Source organism: Rhinoraja longicauda, chromosome 33, assembly GCF_053455715.1.
Source record: "Rhinoraja longicauda isolate Sanriku21f chromosome 33, sRhiLon1.1, whole genome shotgun sequence".
Taxonomy (NCBI): Eukaryota; Metazoa; Chordata; class Chondrichthyes; order Rajiformes; family Arhynchobatidae; genus Rhinoraja; species Rhinoraja longicauda.
Genome location: NC_135985.1, coordinates 14,320,983 through 14,343,529, shown reverse-complemented (window position 1 = coordinate 14,343,529; position 22,547 = coordinate 14,320,983). Strand labels below are relative to the sequence as shown.

Here is a 22,547-nt window from a genome sequence, read left to right as displayed (position 1 = left end):
CTTTCTCATCCACTCCCTACACATTAGCGGCAATTTTGCAAAGGCCAATTAATCTATAAATCCGTATGTCTTTGGGACGTGGGAGGAAACCCACGTGGTCACAGAGAGACTGTCCAAGCTCAGCACAGACAGCATCTGTGGTCAGGATCGAACCTGGGTGCAGTGAGGCAGCTGCTCTACCAGCTGCAAACAGTTGGGATATGTTGTACAACTGACAGTGGCTGAAATTCCTTGCCATCAGTTTGTTCTGCAGTCCTATTTCTGTATTTTAGCAGCAAGTCTAATTGGTCATTTGGTTGTTCTGAGCATAACTGCTTTACTATAAGATGATAGATTGTACTTTGAAAAATTTAACAAGTGATTTTTTAAAATCTTATTTCCTTTGGGGAAAAGTGAAAGCTCACCATCTAAATCCAGATCAACGACCCGGAGAGGGAGTACGAATGAGGGGAAGGTGCCCATGTTGACTCCAATCACCGTTCTATCTTTTGTTGTCATCTGTATCGTGATGATTGTACTGTTGTACTTCTTCTACAAGTGGTTAGGTGAGAACGTTGTGCATTCAGACATTTCCGTTTATAAAATAAATCCCAGAGGAAGGAAGGTATAGTTCTTGCGCTAGACCCAAGAAATCAACTTGGAGCAGGGTTTAAAAGTGTTATTTCTTATTTGACTGTTAGAAAAGTAGTAAAGAATTGATGAACTCCAGTGCCAGGTATCATTTACTTTGGGAAGGTCACTGCAAGTTAATGCAATCCCAGTGTAATATGTAAGTTGCACAAAGTTTGTTAAATATTTTATTTAGCTTTAATCAGTGTGGGCTCTTATTCACAAAATAGTTGTAAATTGGGAAAAGTTCAAAGTTAGTACAACAGATTGTAAATGACAGATGTTATTTATTTGCCCCAAAGAGATTATTGGGACGGTGACCATGGTTTTACTCAAGGTTGGAAGTCTTTTCAAACAAATATGTGGAAATGGCCTTAAGCACAGAACTCTGAGCAGCTTAAAAATGCAGCAGTGCACAGAATGGATTTGTGGAAAACTTACCTCTGCTTGTTTCCCTTAGTGTACGCGGTCATTGGCATCTTCAGCGTAGCTTCAGCAATCAGTCTCTACAATTGTTTGTCGGCACTAGTGAGGAAAATCCCATATTGCAGATGCAGGTAAGCTGCCTTTTAACCTTTCACAGTAGTTGACCCTTCTCTTTCAGAAGCAGAAAGACATTGAAGTATCATTTACATCAGTTACAAATGTGCTCGAGTACAGCTTGCAGTAGCTGCACTATAGTATGTTAGTACTTGGCTGTGAGCCGTTACACACGACAGAATATCGCATGGATGTTGCCTCCAGATATGCGCACCTTGTCTGTGCCCAGAGTTCAGACAGTAGCATCTTGCTGCGATTCACCACCAGTCACTTGGATCCTATGCCGCCTTGGACCTGACACAACGTTGTCGATGCATGGTTTTTGATAGGATTATCCACTTTGGTGGCAAAAACAAGGAGGCAGATTATTATCTCAATGGAGATAGGTTAGGTAAGGGGAAGTGCAGCGAGACCTGGGTGTCCTTGTAGACCAGTCACTGAAAGTTGGCGTGCAGGTACAGCAGGCAGTGAAGAAAGCTAATGGCATGTTGGCCTTCATAACGAGGATTTCAGTATAGGAGTAAAGAGGTTCTTCTGCAGTTGTATAGGGCCCTGAAAAGACCACATCTGAAGTATTGTGTACAGTTTTGGTCTCCTAATTTGAGGTAGGACATCCTTGTAATTGAGGCAGTGCAGCATAGGTTCATGAGATTGATCCCTGGGATGGCGGGACTGTCATATGAGGAAAGATTGAAAAGATTAGGCTTGTATTCACTGGAGTTCAGAAGGATGAGAGGGAATCTTATAGAGACATATAAAATTCTAAAAGGACCGGACAAGCTAGACGCAGGAAAAAAGTTCCCAATGTTGGGCGAGTCCAGAACCAGGGGCCACAGTCTTAGAATAAAGGGGAGGCCATTTAAAACTGAGGTGAGAAGGAACTTTTTCACCCAGAGAGTTGTGAATTTGTGGAATTCTCTGCTACAGAGGGCAGTGGAGGCCAAATCACTGGATGGATTTAAGAGAGAGTTAGATAGAGTTCTAGGGGCTAGTGGAATCAAGAGATATGGGGAGGCAGGGGTTATTGATTGTGGATGACCAGCCATGATCACAATGAATGGCGGTGCTGGCTCGAAGGGCTGAATGGCCTCCTGCACCTATTTTCTATGTTTCCTTGTTTCTAGGATTAAAGTGGAGGAGGGTTAAAAATAAGATGCATTCCTTTACAACTGCAGTTTGGACAGTGCTTTTTGTAGATTAGTAAAATCAGAAACAAATTAAAATAATTGAGACACAGTGGCACAGCTGCTGCCTCTCAGCGACAGAGACCTGGGTTTGATCATGACCACGGCTGTTGTTTATGTGAAGTTTGCACATTCTCCCTGTAACTGCATGGATTACATCAGGCTCCGGTTTCCTTCCACATCCCAAAGATGTGTGAATTTGTAATCCTTTGTAAATTGTACCAAGTGTGTAGGGAGTGGATGCAAAAGTGGAATAATGTAGAACTAGCATGAATGGGTGATTGATGGTTGGCATGGAGATGGTAAGCCAAAGGGCCTGTTTCCAGGCTGTATCTCTCAACTAAGCTGAAATGTTTTAATCTTTCTGATTCAGCTGACAATCTGTGAGTAGGTTTCTATTCTCAGACTTGGGAACGTGTTTCCCAGGCAAGGTCCAGTCCCCCCCCCCACCCCCACACCTTCCTCAGCCTCCATGGACATGATGGCCTTTGCCTTTTTGTTTCAGCTTCATGTGCCGTAACAGAAGGATTGAATTTCGTTTGGTGGTGCTCGCATTGTTCTGTGCATCAGTGGCTGCATTGTGGGTTGTGTTTCGAAATCAAGACAGGTAAGTGACCAGACTGCAAGCTGCCTTCAACTGCTGTGTGCTAGTGCTGACCACAGTGAATGGACCAGTATGTTGTGTGAGATGTTGAGTGTTTGCCTGGAGGAAGAATTGCTAAAAGCAGTGGTAATTCAGCGGATTAAGCAGCATCTGTGGAGGGAATGAATCACAGTATCTGCAGTTCTGTAATTAGGTTAAGTGCCAAATTGGTGGAATTGATCACTTTTTCACAAAAAAATTAGTGTCTGCATTAGATGTGTCCTATGTCTTGGCTATTCAAGTGCCTGACTAAATATTTCTCAAATTTAGGGATTGCATCCGATTCCACCACCTGTACCAGCACCATGTTCTGCATTAATTAGTCTCTGCATTCATTTTTTTTTAACATCCCTTCTTTTCACCTCAAGCTGTGCCCTCTTGTTTTTGGTACCAGGGGAAAAAGTGCTTTCTACTGAGTAGTTCTGTGATCAGATAAGATTGGCAATAAAAAAAAGTCCTGTGGTGGTATCAATGGTGCATCCCTCTTGTTTTCAGAGTTGTTTCTCATGTGCAGAGGCATCCCTCTGTAATTCCTGAACCTCCCTCGTGTCTGGCAAGACCGTTCCATTCACTAGTACTGTACTTCCTGGGGGTACCAGGTTATGTGATCTACAGGCTGCATCCATGGCAACCTGATCTGCATAGGCATTTTCCTTGGAGACGGGATCGTCTTCCCGTATGGGCGCTACATTTTATAATGGCCAATTGTTTTGGCAGGAGAAGAGCCTTGAGGAGGTTACTGATGAATAGGGCCATCTTAATTGGTGTTCCCACAGAAGTGAGAAATCCTCGGTGTTGCCATAGCGCTCCAAAGTCATGGGCTACTCCGAATGCATACCTGGAGTCTATAGATGTTGATACATTTGTCCTTGGCAAGAATGCACGCACGAGTTAGTGCAAAGAATTCAGCTTGTTGTGCTGACGGGGGGTTTTGGAATCGTCCTTCCTCTAGGACAATTTGTGATTCAGTTACAATAGAACAGCGTTTCTCAACCGGGGTTCCCCGGAACACTAGGGTTCCGCTAGAGGTCACTAGGGGTTCTGCGAGAAATCCCTGCGCCCTGGAAGTCTCCCCGAAAATGTGGCACCTAGGCTGGGCAAGGCAGCCAATCTCGACCTTATCAGGACTTCCACGGCCGTTCGGTGGGTTGAATTTGCAACCTGTGGCCGGGGCTCTGGAACTCCAGCCCAGCTGGAGCTAGCACATCTATCCCCATAGCTGACTTCCTTGGCTGGCTTTGCAGGCCGGTATCTCGGCCTCCCCAGCAGCCTAGGTGGATCGTTCCAGTACCGTTGTACCATTCTCGGAGGCTGTGACCTCCTTTGGTCAGGTAAAATGGGTAAACCATTTTCTGGAACCAAGAGTGCCAGAAAATCAGTGGTAGAACTGTAATGACTAAATATTTAATTTAAGTGCAAGATTATATAACTATATTAATCAATTAAGATGTGGTTAAAATATAAAACACAGCAGAAAAGCCAATTGCCACCTTTTTGGGCTGATTATCAATTCTGGTGCAAATTTACTTCAAGTACTTCAATATGTACTTCAATAAGCAAGATGACATTATACTCGAAATTACTGCAATTAGTGGTCATATGTGGGTTTGTTTTCCCCAGGACTAGAACCAAGGTAGAGCAGAAATGCACACCCGTGCTAATCATATGTAAATGCATTTTTGAGTCATTTTTGTGTTTAATTTCATATTCGTAATTTTATTATACACGTACGGCATATTCTTGCAAAATTCTTGGGTGTTATAATAAAGTCTTCAACCTGTTATGTCATTTAAAAGTATAATAATCATTGGGAATAGATTTAGCGACGTCTATATGGCGCCAGTGTGAAAGGGCCTTTAGTGGACAGGAGCTGCATGTGCCGAATTTTTGTGTAGGGGTTCCCTTAGAAATGAAAACTATTTCAAGGGTTCCGCAGTGTTGAGAAACATTGCAATAGAATAACCAGATGCTCGCTGGCCTGTCTCTGGTACAATCATGGATGATCCATCCACAAACCACATTGATTGGGCCTTCTCGAATGGCACATCAGAAAGTCCCTTGTAGCGGGTCTTTGCAATACTCCGGTGGTTGTGTAAAAAATGCTGATGGATTAATTGTAGGGCATTGGTGAAATGTCGGGTTAGGATTATTTAAAAGTGTCAACTCATACCGTCCCATTCGTGCCTGGGTGAGGTATTTGGTTTGGCCCGCATTCATTAATACGGCTACACAATGGGTTGTAAATACAGTAACCGGTTGATGCATAGTAATGTTTGCGGTGGCCGAGATAGTAGTGTGTAATCCAGTCAAGATCTGGGTGCATGGGGGGGGGGGGGGGGTATCTGCGAGCTACTGCATCTAACCTGACCGAAAAGTGTGCCATCGGTCGTTTGACATCGCTGCCTCTGCTTTTCCCGTCTTTCCTATCCTCCTCTTCTTCGGATTCTGTTCCCACACCTGCATCTTTTTGGTCTTGTGCCGTTACTTCTCCCCTAGCTTCCCTCATCGGAATTTTGGAGTATGAGGGAGCCGCTAACGCTGCCTGCATTTCAATAAAGGCGCTGGCACCTACTGGTGGGGCATAGGGAGGAGGTCTCCATGCGGGACCCTCCTCATCTTCACTAGCAAAGAGGGTCCCACATGGAGGAGACCTCCTCCATAGGAAGGCCAGCCATAGGGTCTCCGGAGGATTTACTGGTACCAGGTTTTTTCTTAACTACAAATTGTTTTTGTTCTGAGCTCTTTTTATCAACGCTCCGAGCATTTTCTTTTTATCTTGCTCCTCTGCCCACTGACACTCTATCTGGAGCACCTCCCATTCTTTAATTCTTTACTTCCATTTCTTTCCAGCATCTTTTTCCCAAATTAATGTTTCTGCCTTTTTAACAGTTTCTACATTCCATGTTCCTTCAACTGGCCAAGACTCATCACCCAAGCGTTTGGTTAACTTATGACTTAATACTCTATAAACTTTATTATTTCTTGGATTCAAATAACACATGTGTTGCAGGGGCGTTTCCCCCATCACTCTTACTCATATTATTCCCCGTCTTAATTTACGACAAAGTTTTTAGCTTGCTCTATCCAACTGCCGACTACTTACTCACTAGCAAAAACATTCAATTATCGACTACTTACTCAGTAGCAAAAACATTCACAATGGGTCCCCATCCTAATTTACGACAAACCTTTTTAACCTTAGTCTGCTGTTCTTGTATATCTTATGTACCCAGACCTGTGGTCTGCTGTACTCAACTTTTAACCTCAATGTACCCAGACCTGTAGTCTGCTGTGCTTCTATTCGTACCTTAGCTTACCCAATTGTCTTCTTATTTTACTTACACAGACTACAATAATCTGACAAATATGTAGTAATTCCTCTTACCGTAAGTTGTCTTCTATAACGATCTTGGCAGGGAACCAGATCAACCTCAGACGAGGGACCATGGTGTTCCCGGGAACTTACTCAGAAGTTCAGACTCAATGGATCTGATAGCGCTTTTTACTCCCTTCAAGGTCCCGGTCAGACCGCAGCAGCTTACTCAGTCGTTGGCGATGGTCCCAGTGAGATCCTGCCGACTACGCCAATGTTAAAGTTCGGTTCGCACTAAGAGACAACAAAACACATTAGTCAACTCAGATACAACCATGATCCTTTATTACGCATGTGGAAGTGGGAGAGAGATCACCAGTATGCTTACATATTGGTAGCCCCTCATGGCCCCACTCAAAGATACAGCATTTTGGCTGCATCGTTATGCAACACAGAGCCTTATGAGTTCTGCAAAGTCATCATTACTCAAGTTTAACCTGATCGTATATGGACTTGTCTGTTTTTACTTGATATTGTTCTCGGTCCTTGGAACAGCTCCCTGTGCTCTTATCGGTCCCGTTTTCTTATCTTCGTGCTTTCCCTTGTCGTTTAACGTCATCCTCCGTCAGTCCTTAACTTATTCCAATGATTGTTATGCTCTGTGGTTTTTCCAAGAATTTAAGTTTAAGTTACAGTTATGAGTCACATCCATATGAGCTGTTAGTATTTCTCCACTTCCAACAATATAGAAGCTACACAAGCATACAAGTAGTTTTACAACCAATGGTCAAGTATCCCATCATGCAAAGTTAATAGCCATTAGCTCTTTCATTGTTTTTCAGGAGACTGGGAGTGTATCCTTTGAGAATGAAGTCCTTTCACCTAATAAAGGTCTTGTGTTTATTGGCAAATGGGTCCAAGATCATTGTTACACTCTTTGTTAAATACAGAGTTGGCATTAAATTCACTGACTTGTATTTTAGATGGGTTTGGATTCTACACGACTGTCTTGGAGTTGCCTTTTGCCTTAACTTCTTGAAGACCTTGAAGATGCCTCATTATAAGGTAATGTATGTGTTGTTCGGGAATATCCTGGGTATATTGAAACGGGCAAAGTATTTTTCTGTTGTCGAACTATCTGCTCATCATGTGATAATAATGCAAAAGAAAGTGGATTTTAATCCTTAAGGGAAATTCTGAAAACAAAAGTGGATTTTGGGAAGTCACTGAGGTATTACTTATTACTTGGATGCTGAAAATCATGTGAGCCGATGCTGATTCTGGATAGTTGGTTGACTAATCTCGTAAACATCGGGATGAGCAGTGTGTGGTGGCTTCAGAGGTTATGGACTTTGGAAAACCCAGTGAGGCAGGTGCTTCCCAGCATTTGCTGATTAAGCTGAATGGAAAGGGGAGCATTAAAAACAGACACAGTGAGGAAATGGAGCTTGTGGTAGGGGCAAGCTGAATGCATGTCAGTCATTCTGCATGGTTTTTGTTTTCTAGGACAATATGCATGACCTAATTGGTAGAGCTATTCTGGCTTAACACGATCAATCCTGACCTCAGATGCTGCCCTTGTGGTTTTTGCATGTTCTCTCTGACTGGGTACTGGTTTCTTCCCACATCCCAAAGATATGTCTGTTGGTAAAGTAATTATCTATTGTGAATTGCCCCTGATATGTTGATGTGGTAGAATCTTTAGGGGTGGGGTGGTGAAGGTGGAGTTGATGAGACTGTGGGGGAAATGGGCCACAGGGAATGTTATTGGGATTGTGATTGCTTGGTACTGGTGGGCTGAAGTAGCTTCAGCACATTTGGAAGCCTGTAGCACAAAGGATGTGTTATTTGCTAGGTGCCAATCCTCTTCACTTGTTTTCCAGTCCTGTGTCATCCTGCTGGTTCTCCTCCTCATCTATGATGTCTTCTTTGTTTTCATCTCGCCACTCTTTACGCCGGTGAGTTCTAGCTTCCCGCCGTGCAATGCAGCCCAGTGTCTACAGGTGTCGAGTAAACTGCCTAGCTTTTACACTTTACAGCTGTTAATGAATCCGAGGATCTAATCTGTTTTAAGTCTTAATTTGTGCACTTACCCTGTGGGTGTTTCTCTTGATTTCTAATGTCCTGTTTATGTCCATGAAACATAAACAGTTAGATTGCAATGTTTAAAAGTATAAATCTGTTTTGTTCTTTCCTGACTGGTAAGTGTTGGTAGAACCTATGAATTCAGAATTCAGTGCTAGTGATAGAATCATAAAATGTTATAACAGGCCGACCACTCAGCTCATTGTGACTAAACAGGCACTTTCAGTCCAGTCTAGTCAAGCCAATTATCACTGCATCAGTCTATCATCTGTCATCAGTAAAATGAATGTTATTGTCAACAGTGCGATGGTTGGTATTTATTCATCCATCAGGTTGGGGTTTGTGAGCCCACATGCCCCAGTGCTCGTAGCAATCTTAAAAATATGGACCAAAGATTTGGGCTGTACAACTGGTAGAGCTGTCGCCTCACAGTGCTAGTGACCTGGGTTCGATCCCAACCTCGGGTGCTTTCGTCTGTGGAGTTTGCACATTCTCCCTATGACCATATGGGTGTTCTCTGGGTGCTCTGGTTTATGATATGATACAAATAGAGCTGCCAACAGTCATAAAACACAAAATACATGAAACATGAAATTAAAGTGATGAGTGGAATGGATTGGGGATGTGTAAAGATTGCGGAGGAGGAGGGGAGGGGGGGGTTGGAAGGGGAGTCAGTCTACCCCACGACAGAAGGGGAAGGAGTGGTACAGTTTGATAGCCACAGGAAAGAAGAATCTCCTGTGGCGTTCTGTCCTGCATCTTAGTGGAACCAGTCTGTGGCTGAAGGTACTCCTCGGGTTGACCAGTGTGTCATGGAGCGGGTGAGCTGTATTGTCCAAGATGCTCCGCAATTTGAGGAGCATCCTCCCCTTCAAGACTACCTCCCATGAATCCAACTCCATCCCTAGGATGGAGCCAGCCAGCATTGATGAGTTTGTTAATCCTATTGGTGCCCACGGCCTTCGCCCTGCTGCCCCTGCCCACGGCAGCAAAGTAGATGGCACTGGCTACCACCGGTTGGTAAAACATCTGCAGCATCTTCCTGCAGTCATTGATGGAGCCGAGCATTCTCAAAGAGTACAGCAGGCTCTGTCCCTTCTTGTACAGAGGGCCTCGGTGTTCCTGGACCCGTCCAGTTTACAGTCTAGGTCCACTCTAAGGTATTTGTACTCCCTGGTAAATTGCACATCCACGCCATTGATGGAGACGGGACAGGGGTGTTCCTCTCCTCCTAAAGTCCACCACTATCTCCTTAGTCTTGTCGGTGTTGAGCTGCTGGTGATTCTGCCCACACCACTCAGCAAAGTCGTTGACTACACCTCTGTATTCAGCGTCCCTCCTCTCACTGATGCAGCCCACAATTGCAGAGTCATCTGAAAATTTCTGCAGGTGGCAGGAGTCCAAGTTATGTCTGAAGCCTGAGGTATAGATGGTGAACAGGAAGGGAGAGAGGACTGTCCCCTGTGGGGCCCCTGTGTTGCTCACCACCATGTTCGAGACGCAGTTCCTTAGCCTGACATATTGTGGTCGTCCAGTCAGGTAGTTGGTGATCCAGGACACCAATGGAGTATCAACCCGCATCTTTGTCATGCTTCGTCCGTTTGCTCCCACATCCCTGGCATGTGATTGTGGGTTAATTAGCCTCTGTAAATTGTCCCTGGCGTGTAGGAAGTGAATGCCTAAATGGGATACTGTAGAACGTGTGTGAACAATGGTCGGCACAGACTGAAGGGCCTGCTTCCAAGCTGTATCCAGAGGTGAATTCATAAACATCAAAGCAGCATTTGATCAGTTTCAGGGTGCCAAGGAGCCCTGGTAAAATGGAAATTGATGGGTGTCATGGGCAAAGCAATCCTTGCACAAAGGAAGCTGCTGTGGGTTTTGATTGGTCAGGGCATTATTGAAGGAATTTGCTCACATGCCATAAATAAAGAAAAACTCACCTCACCGCCCCTCTATTTGTATTATCTTAGCTTGAAACCTCAACTTCTGTATTTTTTGTCTGCAAATCGGAATCTCTTCGTCTGTGGACCATTCCACTAAAACTACTTTGCAACCTCCCAGCCTTGTCGTAAAGAGCAGTTCACAGCATTTTTGGTGTGTTTCAGATTTTTAATTATTGGCCTTTTTTTGTATCTTAAAACCAAGGATCTAAATAATCTTCTTGCCTTGTTCTGCTGTATCCAGAGATTCATGGATTCGTGTTTCATACCCCATTTAAAATTGCACTGTTGGGTTTTAAATCATTTTACTCTTTGTACTGAAATGCAGCATTTCCCACTTTAATTATAACACTAATACCTTCATTGAAATAATTTGCTTTATGAACCATTAGTTTCTGTAGAGTGTGGTATTTGATCTAGTGAAAGAACTGCTAGCTGTGGTTCAGTTAGAAATAGTGCGCAACAGCACTGTTGCCAAATGAAGATTATGGCTTCATGTCCCAGCCTGTAGATGTGGATTGCACAATCCTATACTGACACCTCAGTGGCCTGTCACAAGTGTCATTGTCTTGTTCTTAAACCAAGGCCCTGTCTGCTCTCCGGTGGATGTTGAAAATCCCACTACACTAATCTGAAGAAGAGTAGGCATGTTCCCCCATGCGCCCCTAGCTATTCTATTAACCTGTCTTGTTAAGATTAGATTAACCAGTCAATCCTGTACAGTGATATTTAATTGGCTGCAAAGAGCTTTGTTAGTGAAAGGCCTAATAGAAATGGCATCCAAAGATGGTGCTGGAGCATGGCGACTCTGCATGCTCTTCCCAGAGAACGATTTACTACCATCCGTTATATTCTGCACTCTGTATCTTCCCCTTCGCTCTATCATACTTGTTTGAACTGATTGTATCGATGTATGGTATGTCTGATTTATTTGGATAACATGTAACACAAAGATTAACACAATACCTCTGTACATTCCACTGTACATGTAACAATATTAAACCAAACGTAATTAACGATTATGCTAGGTGTAAAGGATGTGTTCGGACATTTATAAAATGTCTTACAGTCCAGTTAGGTTAAAGATCCCCGACTCACTGAGGCCTGTGATCTAGCTGTACACCCCTGGGTGGCTTGGAGCCTGCTGCCCAGTGCACAGTCAGGGACTCTGGGTGTAGATTGAGCTCTCGGCTTGTCTTCAATGGGGAAGAAAATCACGAGGCAAATACCAGTTACTGTACTCAAAAGAGGCGGTGATGGGGTGGGTGGATTGAAGATTGGTGAATGATAATCAGAATCAGACTGACTGACTGATGCTGAGAATGTGAGCACCTTGGTACCGTCACTCCAACAAGTTTCTCCATGTTGCAGAATCACGAGAGCATTATGGTTAAGGTCGCGACAGGATCTGGATCTGGCAGCGTCGAAAAGGTGAAATAGAAACTAACATTTTGGTGATGGGTTAAGGCTGGTGCTTTGCTAACTAGTCGTCAAGCTGGGACTGGGATTCCTCGTGCACTTAATATCGGGTTTGATTCTAGACTACTGGAACCGACTAAATGGAACTTGCTGTTGCACCAGCGCCTTACAATGAAAAAGTAAGAACCTGTTTATCAAAGCTTAAATTTTAAATGTTACATTTAGGGTAATTACTTTTTAATTATTTTTAAAACTATCCTTAGTTTTGGGCTATCCGGTTGTCCTGGCTGAACTGGCAGGCCAGTTCAATTGGCTCTACCTGCTGGTTGTAAATCAGGTCTGTGAATCACTGGGGCATACTGTTCCTGGCTGAGGACTTGTGGAGGTGACATGTAGAGGTTGCCTATTGTCAGAATAAAACAAATTGTGAACCGTTCACATTTTCAGTACTTATGAAAAGTAACGGATGATGTGAGGAAGTATGACAGTTGCATCTTCTTCCTATTGCATCTTTGTTTGTGGTTCAGTTAATGATCTTGACTGTGGCTGTTTTCTCTAGTTGCCTGTAATTATCAGAGTGCCGAGATTGGTGCCGTCTGTTGCAACCTTGTGTGGAATTCCATTTTCTGTCCTGGGGTTTGGCGATATTATTGTGCCAGGTGAGTAAATTCTGCACCCACTGAATGACTTTATGAGAACTGAGTATTTGCAAATCTGTTGACTGCCATAGAATTTACTCGCTCTAGATTATTTCCTCTGTATAAATGAGGACATTTGAATGTTGATATTTGATTTTTTTTACAGGTAACAATGTAAATACTTTATGTCATTTATGTGGGGGTAAAAAACTGAATGGCTTCTTCTGCACTGAAATTTCTGAAATCTGTAAATTATTTTTCTTTCCCTCAAAAAAATCCCATTATCAGCTTGAAAGAGTAATTCCTTTGTTGGTAGAACAGCAATTGCTTGATTTGGTGTTAGATTTGTATCAGGGTGTTTTTTTTCCCAAATCAAATGGAGGTGATTAAGCCATAGTTGTAGAAAGAGGAAATGTATGATAATTGTAGAATGAGAATCCAGTTGGTGTGATGGGAGGTGCAGTGTGATTGTGTCAGGGTGGAGGTGCAGTGTGATTATACCAGGGTGGAGGTGGTGGGGCAGGTGGATTTGGGAGTGCATCAAATTTATGGAACCCGGCAGGTAGCGCTGAATATGTTGGCAGTTCAGGGAAGATTTGGATCATGGGCTTCAGGTGATGGAGTTAGAGACTTTCACAAGTCCATATATGTGCTTGAACTCAAATACTGCCCATTGAACTAAAGATTTGGCGTATACCCTGCCTCAGTTCCACAGAGCCGAAAGTAAGGAACAGTTCTAGTTACAAATGTACAAGTTTAGCCGAGTTCTGAATTGTGTATATATTGTGCAGGATGGTGAATTTCACTGCCACAATGTCATATTTTGCAGGATTATTGGTTGCTTACTGTCGAAGATTTGATGTGGAGACAAATGGCTACAACATCTACTTCATTCTGTGTACAATAGGTAATGGAATTTTAATACAAATTAGTAAATGAAAAAATATTTTTATAGCTAATAATTGTCAGAAAAAACAATTCCATCATGAATAAGGTTTGTAAATGATCATACAGTACAGTACAGTAAAATCTGTAGAATCTTGACTTAAATGGCTGTTATATTAGTCACAAACTGTTCTGCCTTTGATAATGAATTAGAGAATTGGGAAGCTGTGGGTCTTTATGCCGAACCAGCCTCTGTTAAACTTTTCACAGAATTGTAGACAACGTACAACCAAGGAGAAGGTCATTTATTGTTCCCCTGCCAGCCAACCAAATCCAACCTCGGCCCTGCAGATCACTGCTCTTCAGACATGCATCCAAGTACTGCGTAAATGGGACAACTCTGCCTCCATCACTTTTTCAGACCATCAGTTCCAAACCACTACCCTCTCTGACATTGTATTGCTCACAAGCTGATCCTTCTGCCAGGTGAAAACCAAAAAATGCAGATGCTCGGAATCTGAAATACCTTGGTACATGTGACAAACAAAGTTCCATACCACACCATAAGCAGAGTGCTGGAAATGTTCAGCGGGTCCATTAACCTTGGAGGGGAAAAAACAATTTGTGTGGATTCTGAGACCTTTGGTTTAGTTCTGATGCTGCCTGTCGTTCTACCAGTAAGTAGTTAACAAGTGAGGAAGTGGCTTGGGCTACCGAGATGCCTCAGCAGCATAGGACTCTATGGGAATGGAGCCCTCTCACTGCCAGTCTCAAGCCCGGTGGAGGAATTCAAAGCAAGGCTGGACATGACACTTACAGAATCCCGGGACCCAATAGTAAGAGGTGTCGCTCCAACCCTAGCAACAGGGAAGAAATGGACTCCAGCAGCAGTTGTACTGGAGGCAAAATCCGCCCTCTGACACCGGGACATAGTGGGCCATGTCCAACAAGGCCGAGGGGGCTTTGGCCTGGGAGCAATGAAACCTACCTGGTAAAAGGCTGCTCCAGCTGAACGTCGGCACCTGGTGGTGGAGGAGGTGCGTCGCCAAGAAGAAGCAGCCAGGTGTGCCAAAGCCATATCCCAATCCAAGCAAGGCCGCTGGATGAAGTGGGATGGCATTGGGAGGAGGAAGATCACATGGAGTGAGCTGTGGAGCATGGAGTCAAGTATGTTGAGCTTTATTATCAGAGCCACTTATGAAGTCCTTCCCTCTCCCACAAACCGAAATCTTTGGCTGGGAGAGGATCCAGCCTGCCCCCTGTGTGCAGTTCCAGCAAACCTCAAGCACATCCTGGTCGGTTGTAAGACCAGCCTAACACAAGAACAACAATTCTAGCATAATCTTGGACAAGGTTAATAAAAGACAACATCCTGCATGACTTTTCAACAACATTGTTCACCTGTTCTCCTGGAATTTATTGCAGAGAAGTACGTTAATGCATTTGAGGAGTTGTAAAAGTTCAAACAAATAGTAAATGGGAGGTTATTGATTAGTCTGGGGGTACAGAGGGGGCCTTGGTCTCTACGCTGTGGATGGCCACCAGTGTTTTTCCCTATAGTGTTGAAGAGGAGGGAGTTCCAAGATTTGCACAGGTATTTGAGGGCTTTGTGCTACATTTCCATGTGAAGATGGTGTGCTGTTTGGGGGGGGGGGGGGGACCTGCAGATAATGTTTCCATTCGCCTACTGCCCTTGTTCTTGGTAGTTTGTGGGTTTATGAGGTGTTGAGCATGTAACTGCACATGGAACACAAATCCCTTCAGTGCTGGCCGTGTTACTGAACAGAATTGCATATGTCAGGAGTGGGTCCTACATGTAAACTCCAGTTCACCATGCTACCAGTTGACTCCCAATTCTAACAGATTCTGAGACTGACTTAAAGGAATCTTTTTCAATCTGCCATCCCCTACTTCCAGTATAATGTTCTGTGTTCTCTGACTTGCGCGCCCAGTGATACAAAGCCTAATCTGACTCACTGAGGAGATTGCTTAATGAAAGGAAAAACAATTCTTAACTCTGGTCCTAATTTTTGGGGAGTAGCCAGTGAATATTGAACACCCACCCATCAGATATTGCGACTGGACATTAGGCCAAGGTCACCAGAGATCAGTACCAGGATGTAGGGATTCAAGTTGGGCAAAGAACAATTTGATCCATCATATGCATTTAACTACTTTGAAAATGCAACAGCGTATCTTTATTAATGAAAAATCACTTGGTTCACAGCAAGATTCTGCATGTTAATGGACAAAGGTGTTGCTTGAGGTCATGTGAGGTGGGTTAGTTAACAACCAATGGCAGTGTGTGTTTGTTTAAGGGAAACACAGCACTTGCTATCTGGATGCTTTACATGAGTTTGGAATTTGGATCAAATCCCACTAACCTTTCACAGAATGGATATGCTGGAAGTATTGAAGATCAGAGGGAGACAAACTGCTTTTCTGTCTATTCTGCAGTTCTGAAATGGGAAGTAATATTTAATTGTAAATTCTTTTTTTATTCAGCATATGCGACAGGCATGGTGTTGACATTTGTTGTTCTGATCATTATGAAGATGGCACAGCCTGCTCTACTCTACCTTGTACCATGTACTCTCATCACTTGCACTATAACGGCCATCACGCGGAAGGAATTAAGAATATTTTGGACGGGAAGTGTTTATGAGGTTAGAAGAATTCGTAGCTCCTCTGTGTTTGAATAATTTATAATTAAACTTTTAAAAAGTGCTTGTCTGACTTTGTATGCCAATCTCAGTGTCTTGCTACAGGCAATACATTTGTGGCTAGCCATTAAAGTACCTTTAGGGGTGGCCACAAATGTATTGCCAATGTATGGCTATTTTTACTATTTATATTGCAGTATGTCTGATCGTTATAAAAATGGACAGCAGATGCTGGTTTATACCAAAGATTGACGCACAGTGCTGGAGTAACTTGGCAAGTCAGGCAGCATCTCTGGAGAAAATGGATAGGTGATGTTTTGAATTAGGACCCTTCAGACCGAAGAACGGTCCTGGCCTGAAATGTTGCCTATCCAATTTCATCAGATGTCTGATTGTTAGCTTGATAAAGAACTTTAGACACTGTATTAACATTTTAATTTTCCCATTATGCAAAAGACATTATCATAGTGTTATTTGATCATGTAGCTCTTTGAGCTATTTTTACATGTCACCAGCTAAAGACGGTAAAACTGTTCAGACCTGAAAAAATATGTTCTTCAAATCTACCAAGTTCCACAATGGTGAATAATTTAGTGGTGGCCAGTATTTTTTTTTTTTTTTAAGTGTAGTGGCAGATAATTTGATTAGCACATGGATCTGTCTTTGAATGCTGGTCAAACTGACGGGTTTGTTAAGTTGATTTATTCAAAAAATGCTGGAGTAACTCAGCAGGTCAGGCAGCATCTCGGGAGAGAAGGAATGGGTGACGTTTCGGGTCGAGACCCTTCTTCAGACTGATGTCAGGTGGGCGGGACAAAGGAGGGATATAGGTGGAGACAGGAAGATGGAGGGAGATCTGGGAAGGAGATGGGGAAGGGAGGGACAGAGGAACTATCTAAAGTTGGAGAAGTCGATGTTCATACCACTGGGCTGCAAACTGCCCAGGCGAAATATGAGGTGCTGTTCCTCCAATTTCTGGTGGGCCTCACTATGGCACTGGAGGAGGAGAGTTTGTTAAGTTGCCAGGATATGATTTCAATTAGAAGGCTCAGCCAAATAAATGTTATGTAGATTGTGATTGTATTGGAAAGGGAATGTAGTCCAGTTCATCAAGATATGTGGAATTAAAAATCTTGCATCGGTATTGGCAATTAAAAAAATGTCACTAATATTCTTTGGGGAATGAGCTGTGTTCTCTTTGTGCATGCTGACCTTTGCTATGGGTCTGAAATCACAACATGATTGATTCTTGATGAAGTAACAAGTCAGTCTAGATTTAGATTTAGAGGTACAGCGCGGAAACAGGCCCTTCGGCCCACCGAGTCCGCGCCGCCCAGCGATCCCTGCACATTAACACTATCCTACACACAATTGGGACAATTTTTACATTTGCCCAGCCAATTAACCTACATACCTGTACGTCTTTGGAGTGTGGGAGGAAAAGGAAGATCTCGGAGAAAACCCACGCAGGTCACGGGGAGAACATACAAACTCCGTACAGACGGCGCCCGTAGTCAGGATCGAACATGTGTCTCCGGCACTGCATTCGCTGTAAGGCAGCAACTCTACCGCTGCGCCACCGTGCCGTCCATGGGATGGGACCCAAGGCAATGACACCGCTATATTTGTTGGGGGCTTGTAGCCTATCAATTCCTTCATTCCGGTTGTGTCTTTCTGTTGTTACTTTCTCCTTTTTCCTTCTGGTGCACTATTCCAAATTCAATTTTGCCTAAAAAAAGCATGCTGCTGGTCATTTTGAACTGTATGTCAAATATTTGCATTTGGAAGAAATGAAAGCTGCTTGAAAATCAAATCTTTAAGCTGTTTGCTTTAGTTTGTTGTAACTGTGATTATTGACTTTGTTCTTATCAAATTAATGATTTTTGTTGAGATGTCTGTCTTGAAACAGCGATTAGTGATCAAATCTAATGAACTAAAGCAACTCTGTCTCCCACAATGATTCCCATGTGCTGTCTAGAGCAATAAAAATAAGCTTTCCTTAAGATGTGGTGGACTTCAGTAGGCAAACAACATATGACTGGATGTCTTGCAAATTTCTGTGGGTGATTGATCTGGGACCATTTGTGATGGTACAGCTTGCTGGGATTGAAGATGGTGACTAGGGGCTGGCATGGCTGGCGGCACCTCAGGCAGGTGATCTTTGCATAGTTGTCAGTGGGGTGACAGTATGGCGGTGTGTAGCCTTGCTCTGACAATGTGCTGCTTATTATCTGAGTGCTTAAAGGTTTGCTTTAGTCTATTCTGATCTGTTGATTTGGTTCAGTTCAGAAGAAAGTGAAGCTCATTTCACAATTATAATGGACAATTTCACATCCTTGAGTCTGACATTTAAATTTAAACCATACTACTGTGGTTGGGCTACCCTTGAAGGAAGGGGCCTGGAGTGATCGTGTAGACAACCTAACCCGACAGGGCTTTGTCCTCCCCATCCAAGTGATGCTTTGTCACTACGCCATTGATCAAGGTGTGGTCACTGGACAGAGGAAGAGGGTGTGGGAGGAAATCCAAAATGTTAAATACTTTGTTGTTGATGCTCTGTTTTTCCCAGTTAAAATAATTCAGAAATTCAAGCTTCAGAGAGACCCCAGACTTTTCCATGAACTTTGTGTTGTACTGTGTTCCAGCAATGTAGATGACATGATCAAAGCTTGATTTATCATCTGCGTCAGTTGCCTTCTAGGTAACACGTAAACCAGACGTAGATCCCATCCCTAACCAGCACAAGGAACTGTGAACACGATACGATAGAACTTTATTTATCCCAGGAGGGAAATTGATCTGCCAACAATCATAAAAATGCAAAATACATGAAACATGAAATTAAAGTGATGAGTGGAAAGGATCGAGGTGGGGTGGGGTGGGGTGGGTGGGGGGGGGGGGGGGGGGAGCGAGAGGAGTCAATCTCAGTCTACCTCAATTCAAAGCAATCTAGGATTTTTTTCATGGTCACTTTTCCTGATGCCAGTCTTTCCACACATGAAACTGCAGCTGTGAGATTGAAATGTGAAGTCACTACTTGCCTGCCTACCATTCCTGCACAAAGCAAATCTGCATCACTTTCAAGCAATTTGTCTTTAATGCAGCTTTAGCTATGCTCATACAATTTTGTCTCCTCAGCATTAATATTTGGTCACATTTATGAACGTTTGTGCTATATTTAGGTTTTACAAGGCACAAATTGTATAAAATAACGTTTAAAGCCCTCTGATACTCAGACTGACAAGTTTCCGTGAGCTCAGCAGGTGCTTTATGGTGAGAATCTGTTTATCCAATTCCTATTACACAAACACCATTTGGGGAGGTCTAGTACCAGAGAATTTCAGGATTAAATTCCATCTGCCATTGCTCTGCCTATTCCTATCAAATAATCAATATCATCCCGCAGTCCAGAACTATCCTCGCTATCAACACTGCTAACAATGTTTGTCACATCTGTGAGCCTCCATCTGCCAGGGCCCCGGCAGTTTTCTCCCTTCCCATAACAGTCAGATATATCTCATCAGGTCTGAGGGATTTATCCACTGTTAAGCCTGCTAAGATATCTAATATCCCCCCCCATTTTAATGATAATGTGTTCAATAATTTAATTGTTTTACTCTCACCCCTCCCTCAATCTGCCAAGAACAGTGTCCTCAGTGACTGTGGAGGGGTACTAATTTAAGTTCAAGTCCTCTGGCTCCATGCACAGGTTTCCCCTTTGGTCCCCAATGGATCCCATTCTTTTCCTGGTTATTCTGTTATCCTTAATGATTTGGCATTTTCTTTAATCTGGTCTGCCATGATATTTTGTGCCTCCTATTTGACATAAATTTCTTTAAGTACCTCCCTCCTTCCCCCAAACTTTCTATACAGGTGAAGGGCATCCTTTGTTTCCATTTCTCTTCATGTGACATCTGCTTCCTTTTTTCCCCCCTTCATGCAAGCCTTGTTTTCCCTTGACATCCAAGGTTCCTTGGACTTGCTGTCCTTGACTTTCACCTTTACAGGAACACGTCCACCCGAAATCATTAACTCCCACTTGTGGGGTGTCAATTTTCCTGCAGGCTCTTTTTACTGTCTAAGCTGTATTCACACATGTGACACATGCTTTCTTGAGAGAGCAGTTTCGAGTAAGTATTTTTCAATTATAAAGTACTGATTGTTTCCAATCTTGAATTTCAGATGTTCCATTAAGTGACTGCTATGGTAAGGTTTTTTAACACGTGAAATGTTTTATATTATGGAGGAGCCTTGTTGATTTTCTGGAAAGCAGTGTATCTTTCCCCTCTGAAGGATTAACTGAATGCAGACATTCACTGCCCTGAATAACTGGGTGTTTCTCCCCTCAGATGATGACCCCAGTTGATGCAGCAAGCGAAGAATCTACTGCTGCTCTCATTGAGCCAGTGTCTGAAAATCCCTCCGAGATATAATTTACTACTTTACTGCAACTCATTTTCTACATGTACTTTGTTACCAAATAATTAGGAAATTCTGGGGGTAATCCAGAATTTGTGATTACTTGACAAACTAGTGTCTCCTGCCTCTAAGCACAAATTTCTACGTTGAAATATTTTTGTAATTACATGATTTTTTCTGAATCTGAGAATCTGTTATGTACTTTTACTACTTCGGAAACTGTTGGATGTAAATGTCATAGATAAATATGTTATTACATTCAAACTTTGGTTAATCTGGTCAAACTTTTCTGGTTGCTCTTGGACTAACATGAATGGCAGTTACTGCTCTGAAGAAGGTCAAGAACACATATTAATTCAGAAATGTTTGAACAAAACCAAATCTTTAAAAATGAAGCCCAGATTTCATGCCGATATTGCTTTCAGTCATTTATTCAACTGTTCCTGTGCATCCTCCAATTGATGCCAAATAGGGTTCTGTTTCTATTCCAATTTAACACTAACCAGACAGGTTTGATCATGTAAAGTCTATTTGAATCATTTTGTACATCGGAGGTGACGATTAACTTGCACTGCTGAGTAATATGATTTGCATCTAACTTTGATTATTGAAATACATTCTGTGAAACAGGGTGTGCTAATGTTTGAAGATGAATTGAAATCCTCTTTGTTATGATTTAAATAAGGGAATGTAACCTGCAGAATTATTTTATTAAATACATTTGGAAATTCCTCTGGCTTGAAGAATTCTTCAATGATGGCTTTCACTGAGGTGCAAAAGGTGGGAGGGGAGTTGAGTGAGTAGGTTAAGGGGAAATAAAGGGGGATGGGATGGACCTGAGAATGGTCATAGATTGATGTACTCAATGGCCTCGTATCTTATGAAATAGGAGTCTGCTGCCTGCCACAGGGAGAGTCATCCAAATAACTCCTTACAGTGGCTGAAGAGTTGCTCCCTTGTTGACAACTTCAAGAGAAGTACAGGGAGTAGCACCAATCACTCATGCCTTTGACTTCCTTGCCCCAGAGGGATTGTGGAGCATCCTTCTCAAATTTGGTTGCCTGCAAAATAAAATTCTATTCTATCCTAGTTTGTCAGCAACATTCTACCAGGTAAGCCATGATCTTACCCAACAGATTCACACTAGACCTAATTTCTGCCTTGCTTGATGTCAGCTTAAACAAAAATTGGATGAGGGATTTCTGCTGCAAGGCTAGACTGGATAAGCTGAGGTAATGTTAAAAATGTTGAGAGGAAATTTCATAAATATGTACAACCATTTAATATGGCAAGAAGGAAGTTGTTCCCTTCAGTGTGTGATTCAGTGATCTGGGAGATAGATATAACATTTTGACAAAGTAAGGGACTTGTGAGGAAGAACTTGTTTAAATAAATGCCGCAAGTGGTAATGATCTGGAATTCATGGCCTTGTTGAGTGAAGAAAATGCAATCAAGGCTGTTTCTTGGATACAGTGTAGACTCAATGAGCCTCCTGTGCTGTAATAATTCAGTGATTTTTAGTTCAGTTTCATTTGTAGTACCAAAGCTGAAGATAAAGAGGAAGAGGATGAAGCCTTTGGGCTCTGTGAGCCTCCAGCATTCAATAGATCGAGTTTACTGGCATCTACACAAGAACGGTGATTACAGGTACACTGAACAACTTGCTTGCAACAGCATCGGAGGCACAGAGTCGGACAACACACAAACGTAAATTACAAATTCTGAAAGATAGAAGAAATGTTTGTGCCAATAAAACTAGTGGTGCAAATCACAGGCAGTGGAAAATAAGTCCATGCTTGTGCAAGGATTAGATTGTACAGGTTGGTTAAAGAACCTGATGGTAAAATAGATGATCCTGAACCTGTGGTGTTGGATGCCAGGCTTCTGCATGTCCTGCTGGTGGCAGCAGCGAACAAAGGGCATGGTCCAGATTATGGGGATCGTTGATGATGAATGCTGCCCCTTTGAGGCTGTGCCTGGTATGAACACTTCCAATAGTGGGGAGGGTTGTGCCTGTGATAGACAGGACTGAGTCCACCACTCTTTACAGCCTCTTGCATTCCTGTGCATTGGCATTACCTGGCCATGTTGCAATCTGTGAAGATACTTTCTACAGTGGAGACATAGGGAATTACAGATGCTGGAATCTTGCATAGAAATCAAAGTGCTGGAATAGCTCAACTGGTCAGGTAGCATCTCTGGACAT

General features: G+C 42.9%; 1 protein-coding gene across 2 annotated transcripts in view; it reads left to right on the top strand.

Annotated features, from left to right (window-relative positions):
* sppl2a (signal peptide peptidase like 2A) overlaps positions 1–21,072 on the top strand; it is a 30,781-nt gene extending 9,709 nt beyond the window's left edge. Inside the window, exons 6-15 of one of the 2 annotated variants that reach the window (XM_078427236.1) lie at positions 394–545; positions 1,070–1,166; positions 2,839–2,940; positions 7,273–7,354; positions 8,173–8,247; positions 11,689–11,748; positions 12,296–12,395; positions 13,204–13,281; positions 15,765–15,925; positions 20,272–21,072. In XM_078427236.1, coding sequence (XP_078283362.1) covers positions 394–545; positions 1,070–1,166; positions 2,839–2,940; positions 7,273–7,354; positions 8,173–8,247; positions 11,689–11,748; positions 12,296–12,395; positions 13,204–13,281; positions 15,765–15,925; positions 20,272–20,355 — 991 coding nt within the window. In that variant the 3' untranslated portion in view covers positions 20,356–21,072. The remainder of the gene's footprint in view (positions 1–393; positions 546–1,069; positions 1,167–2,838; positions 2,941–7,272; positions 7,355–8,172; positions 8,248–11,688; positions 11,749–12,295; positions 12,396–13,203; positions 13,282–15,764; positions 15,926–20,271) is intronic. The other variant, XM_078427237.1, reaches the window with a different exon arrangement.
* The last annotated feature ends 1,475 nt before the right edge of the window (positions 21,073–22,547 follow it).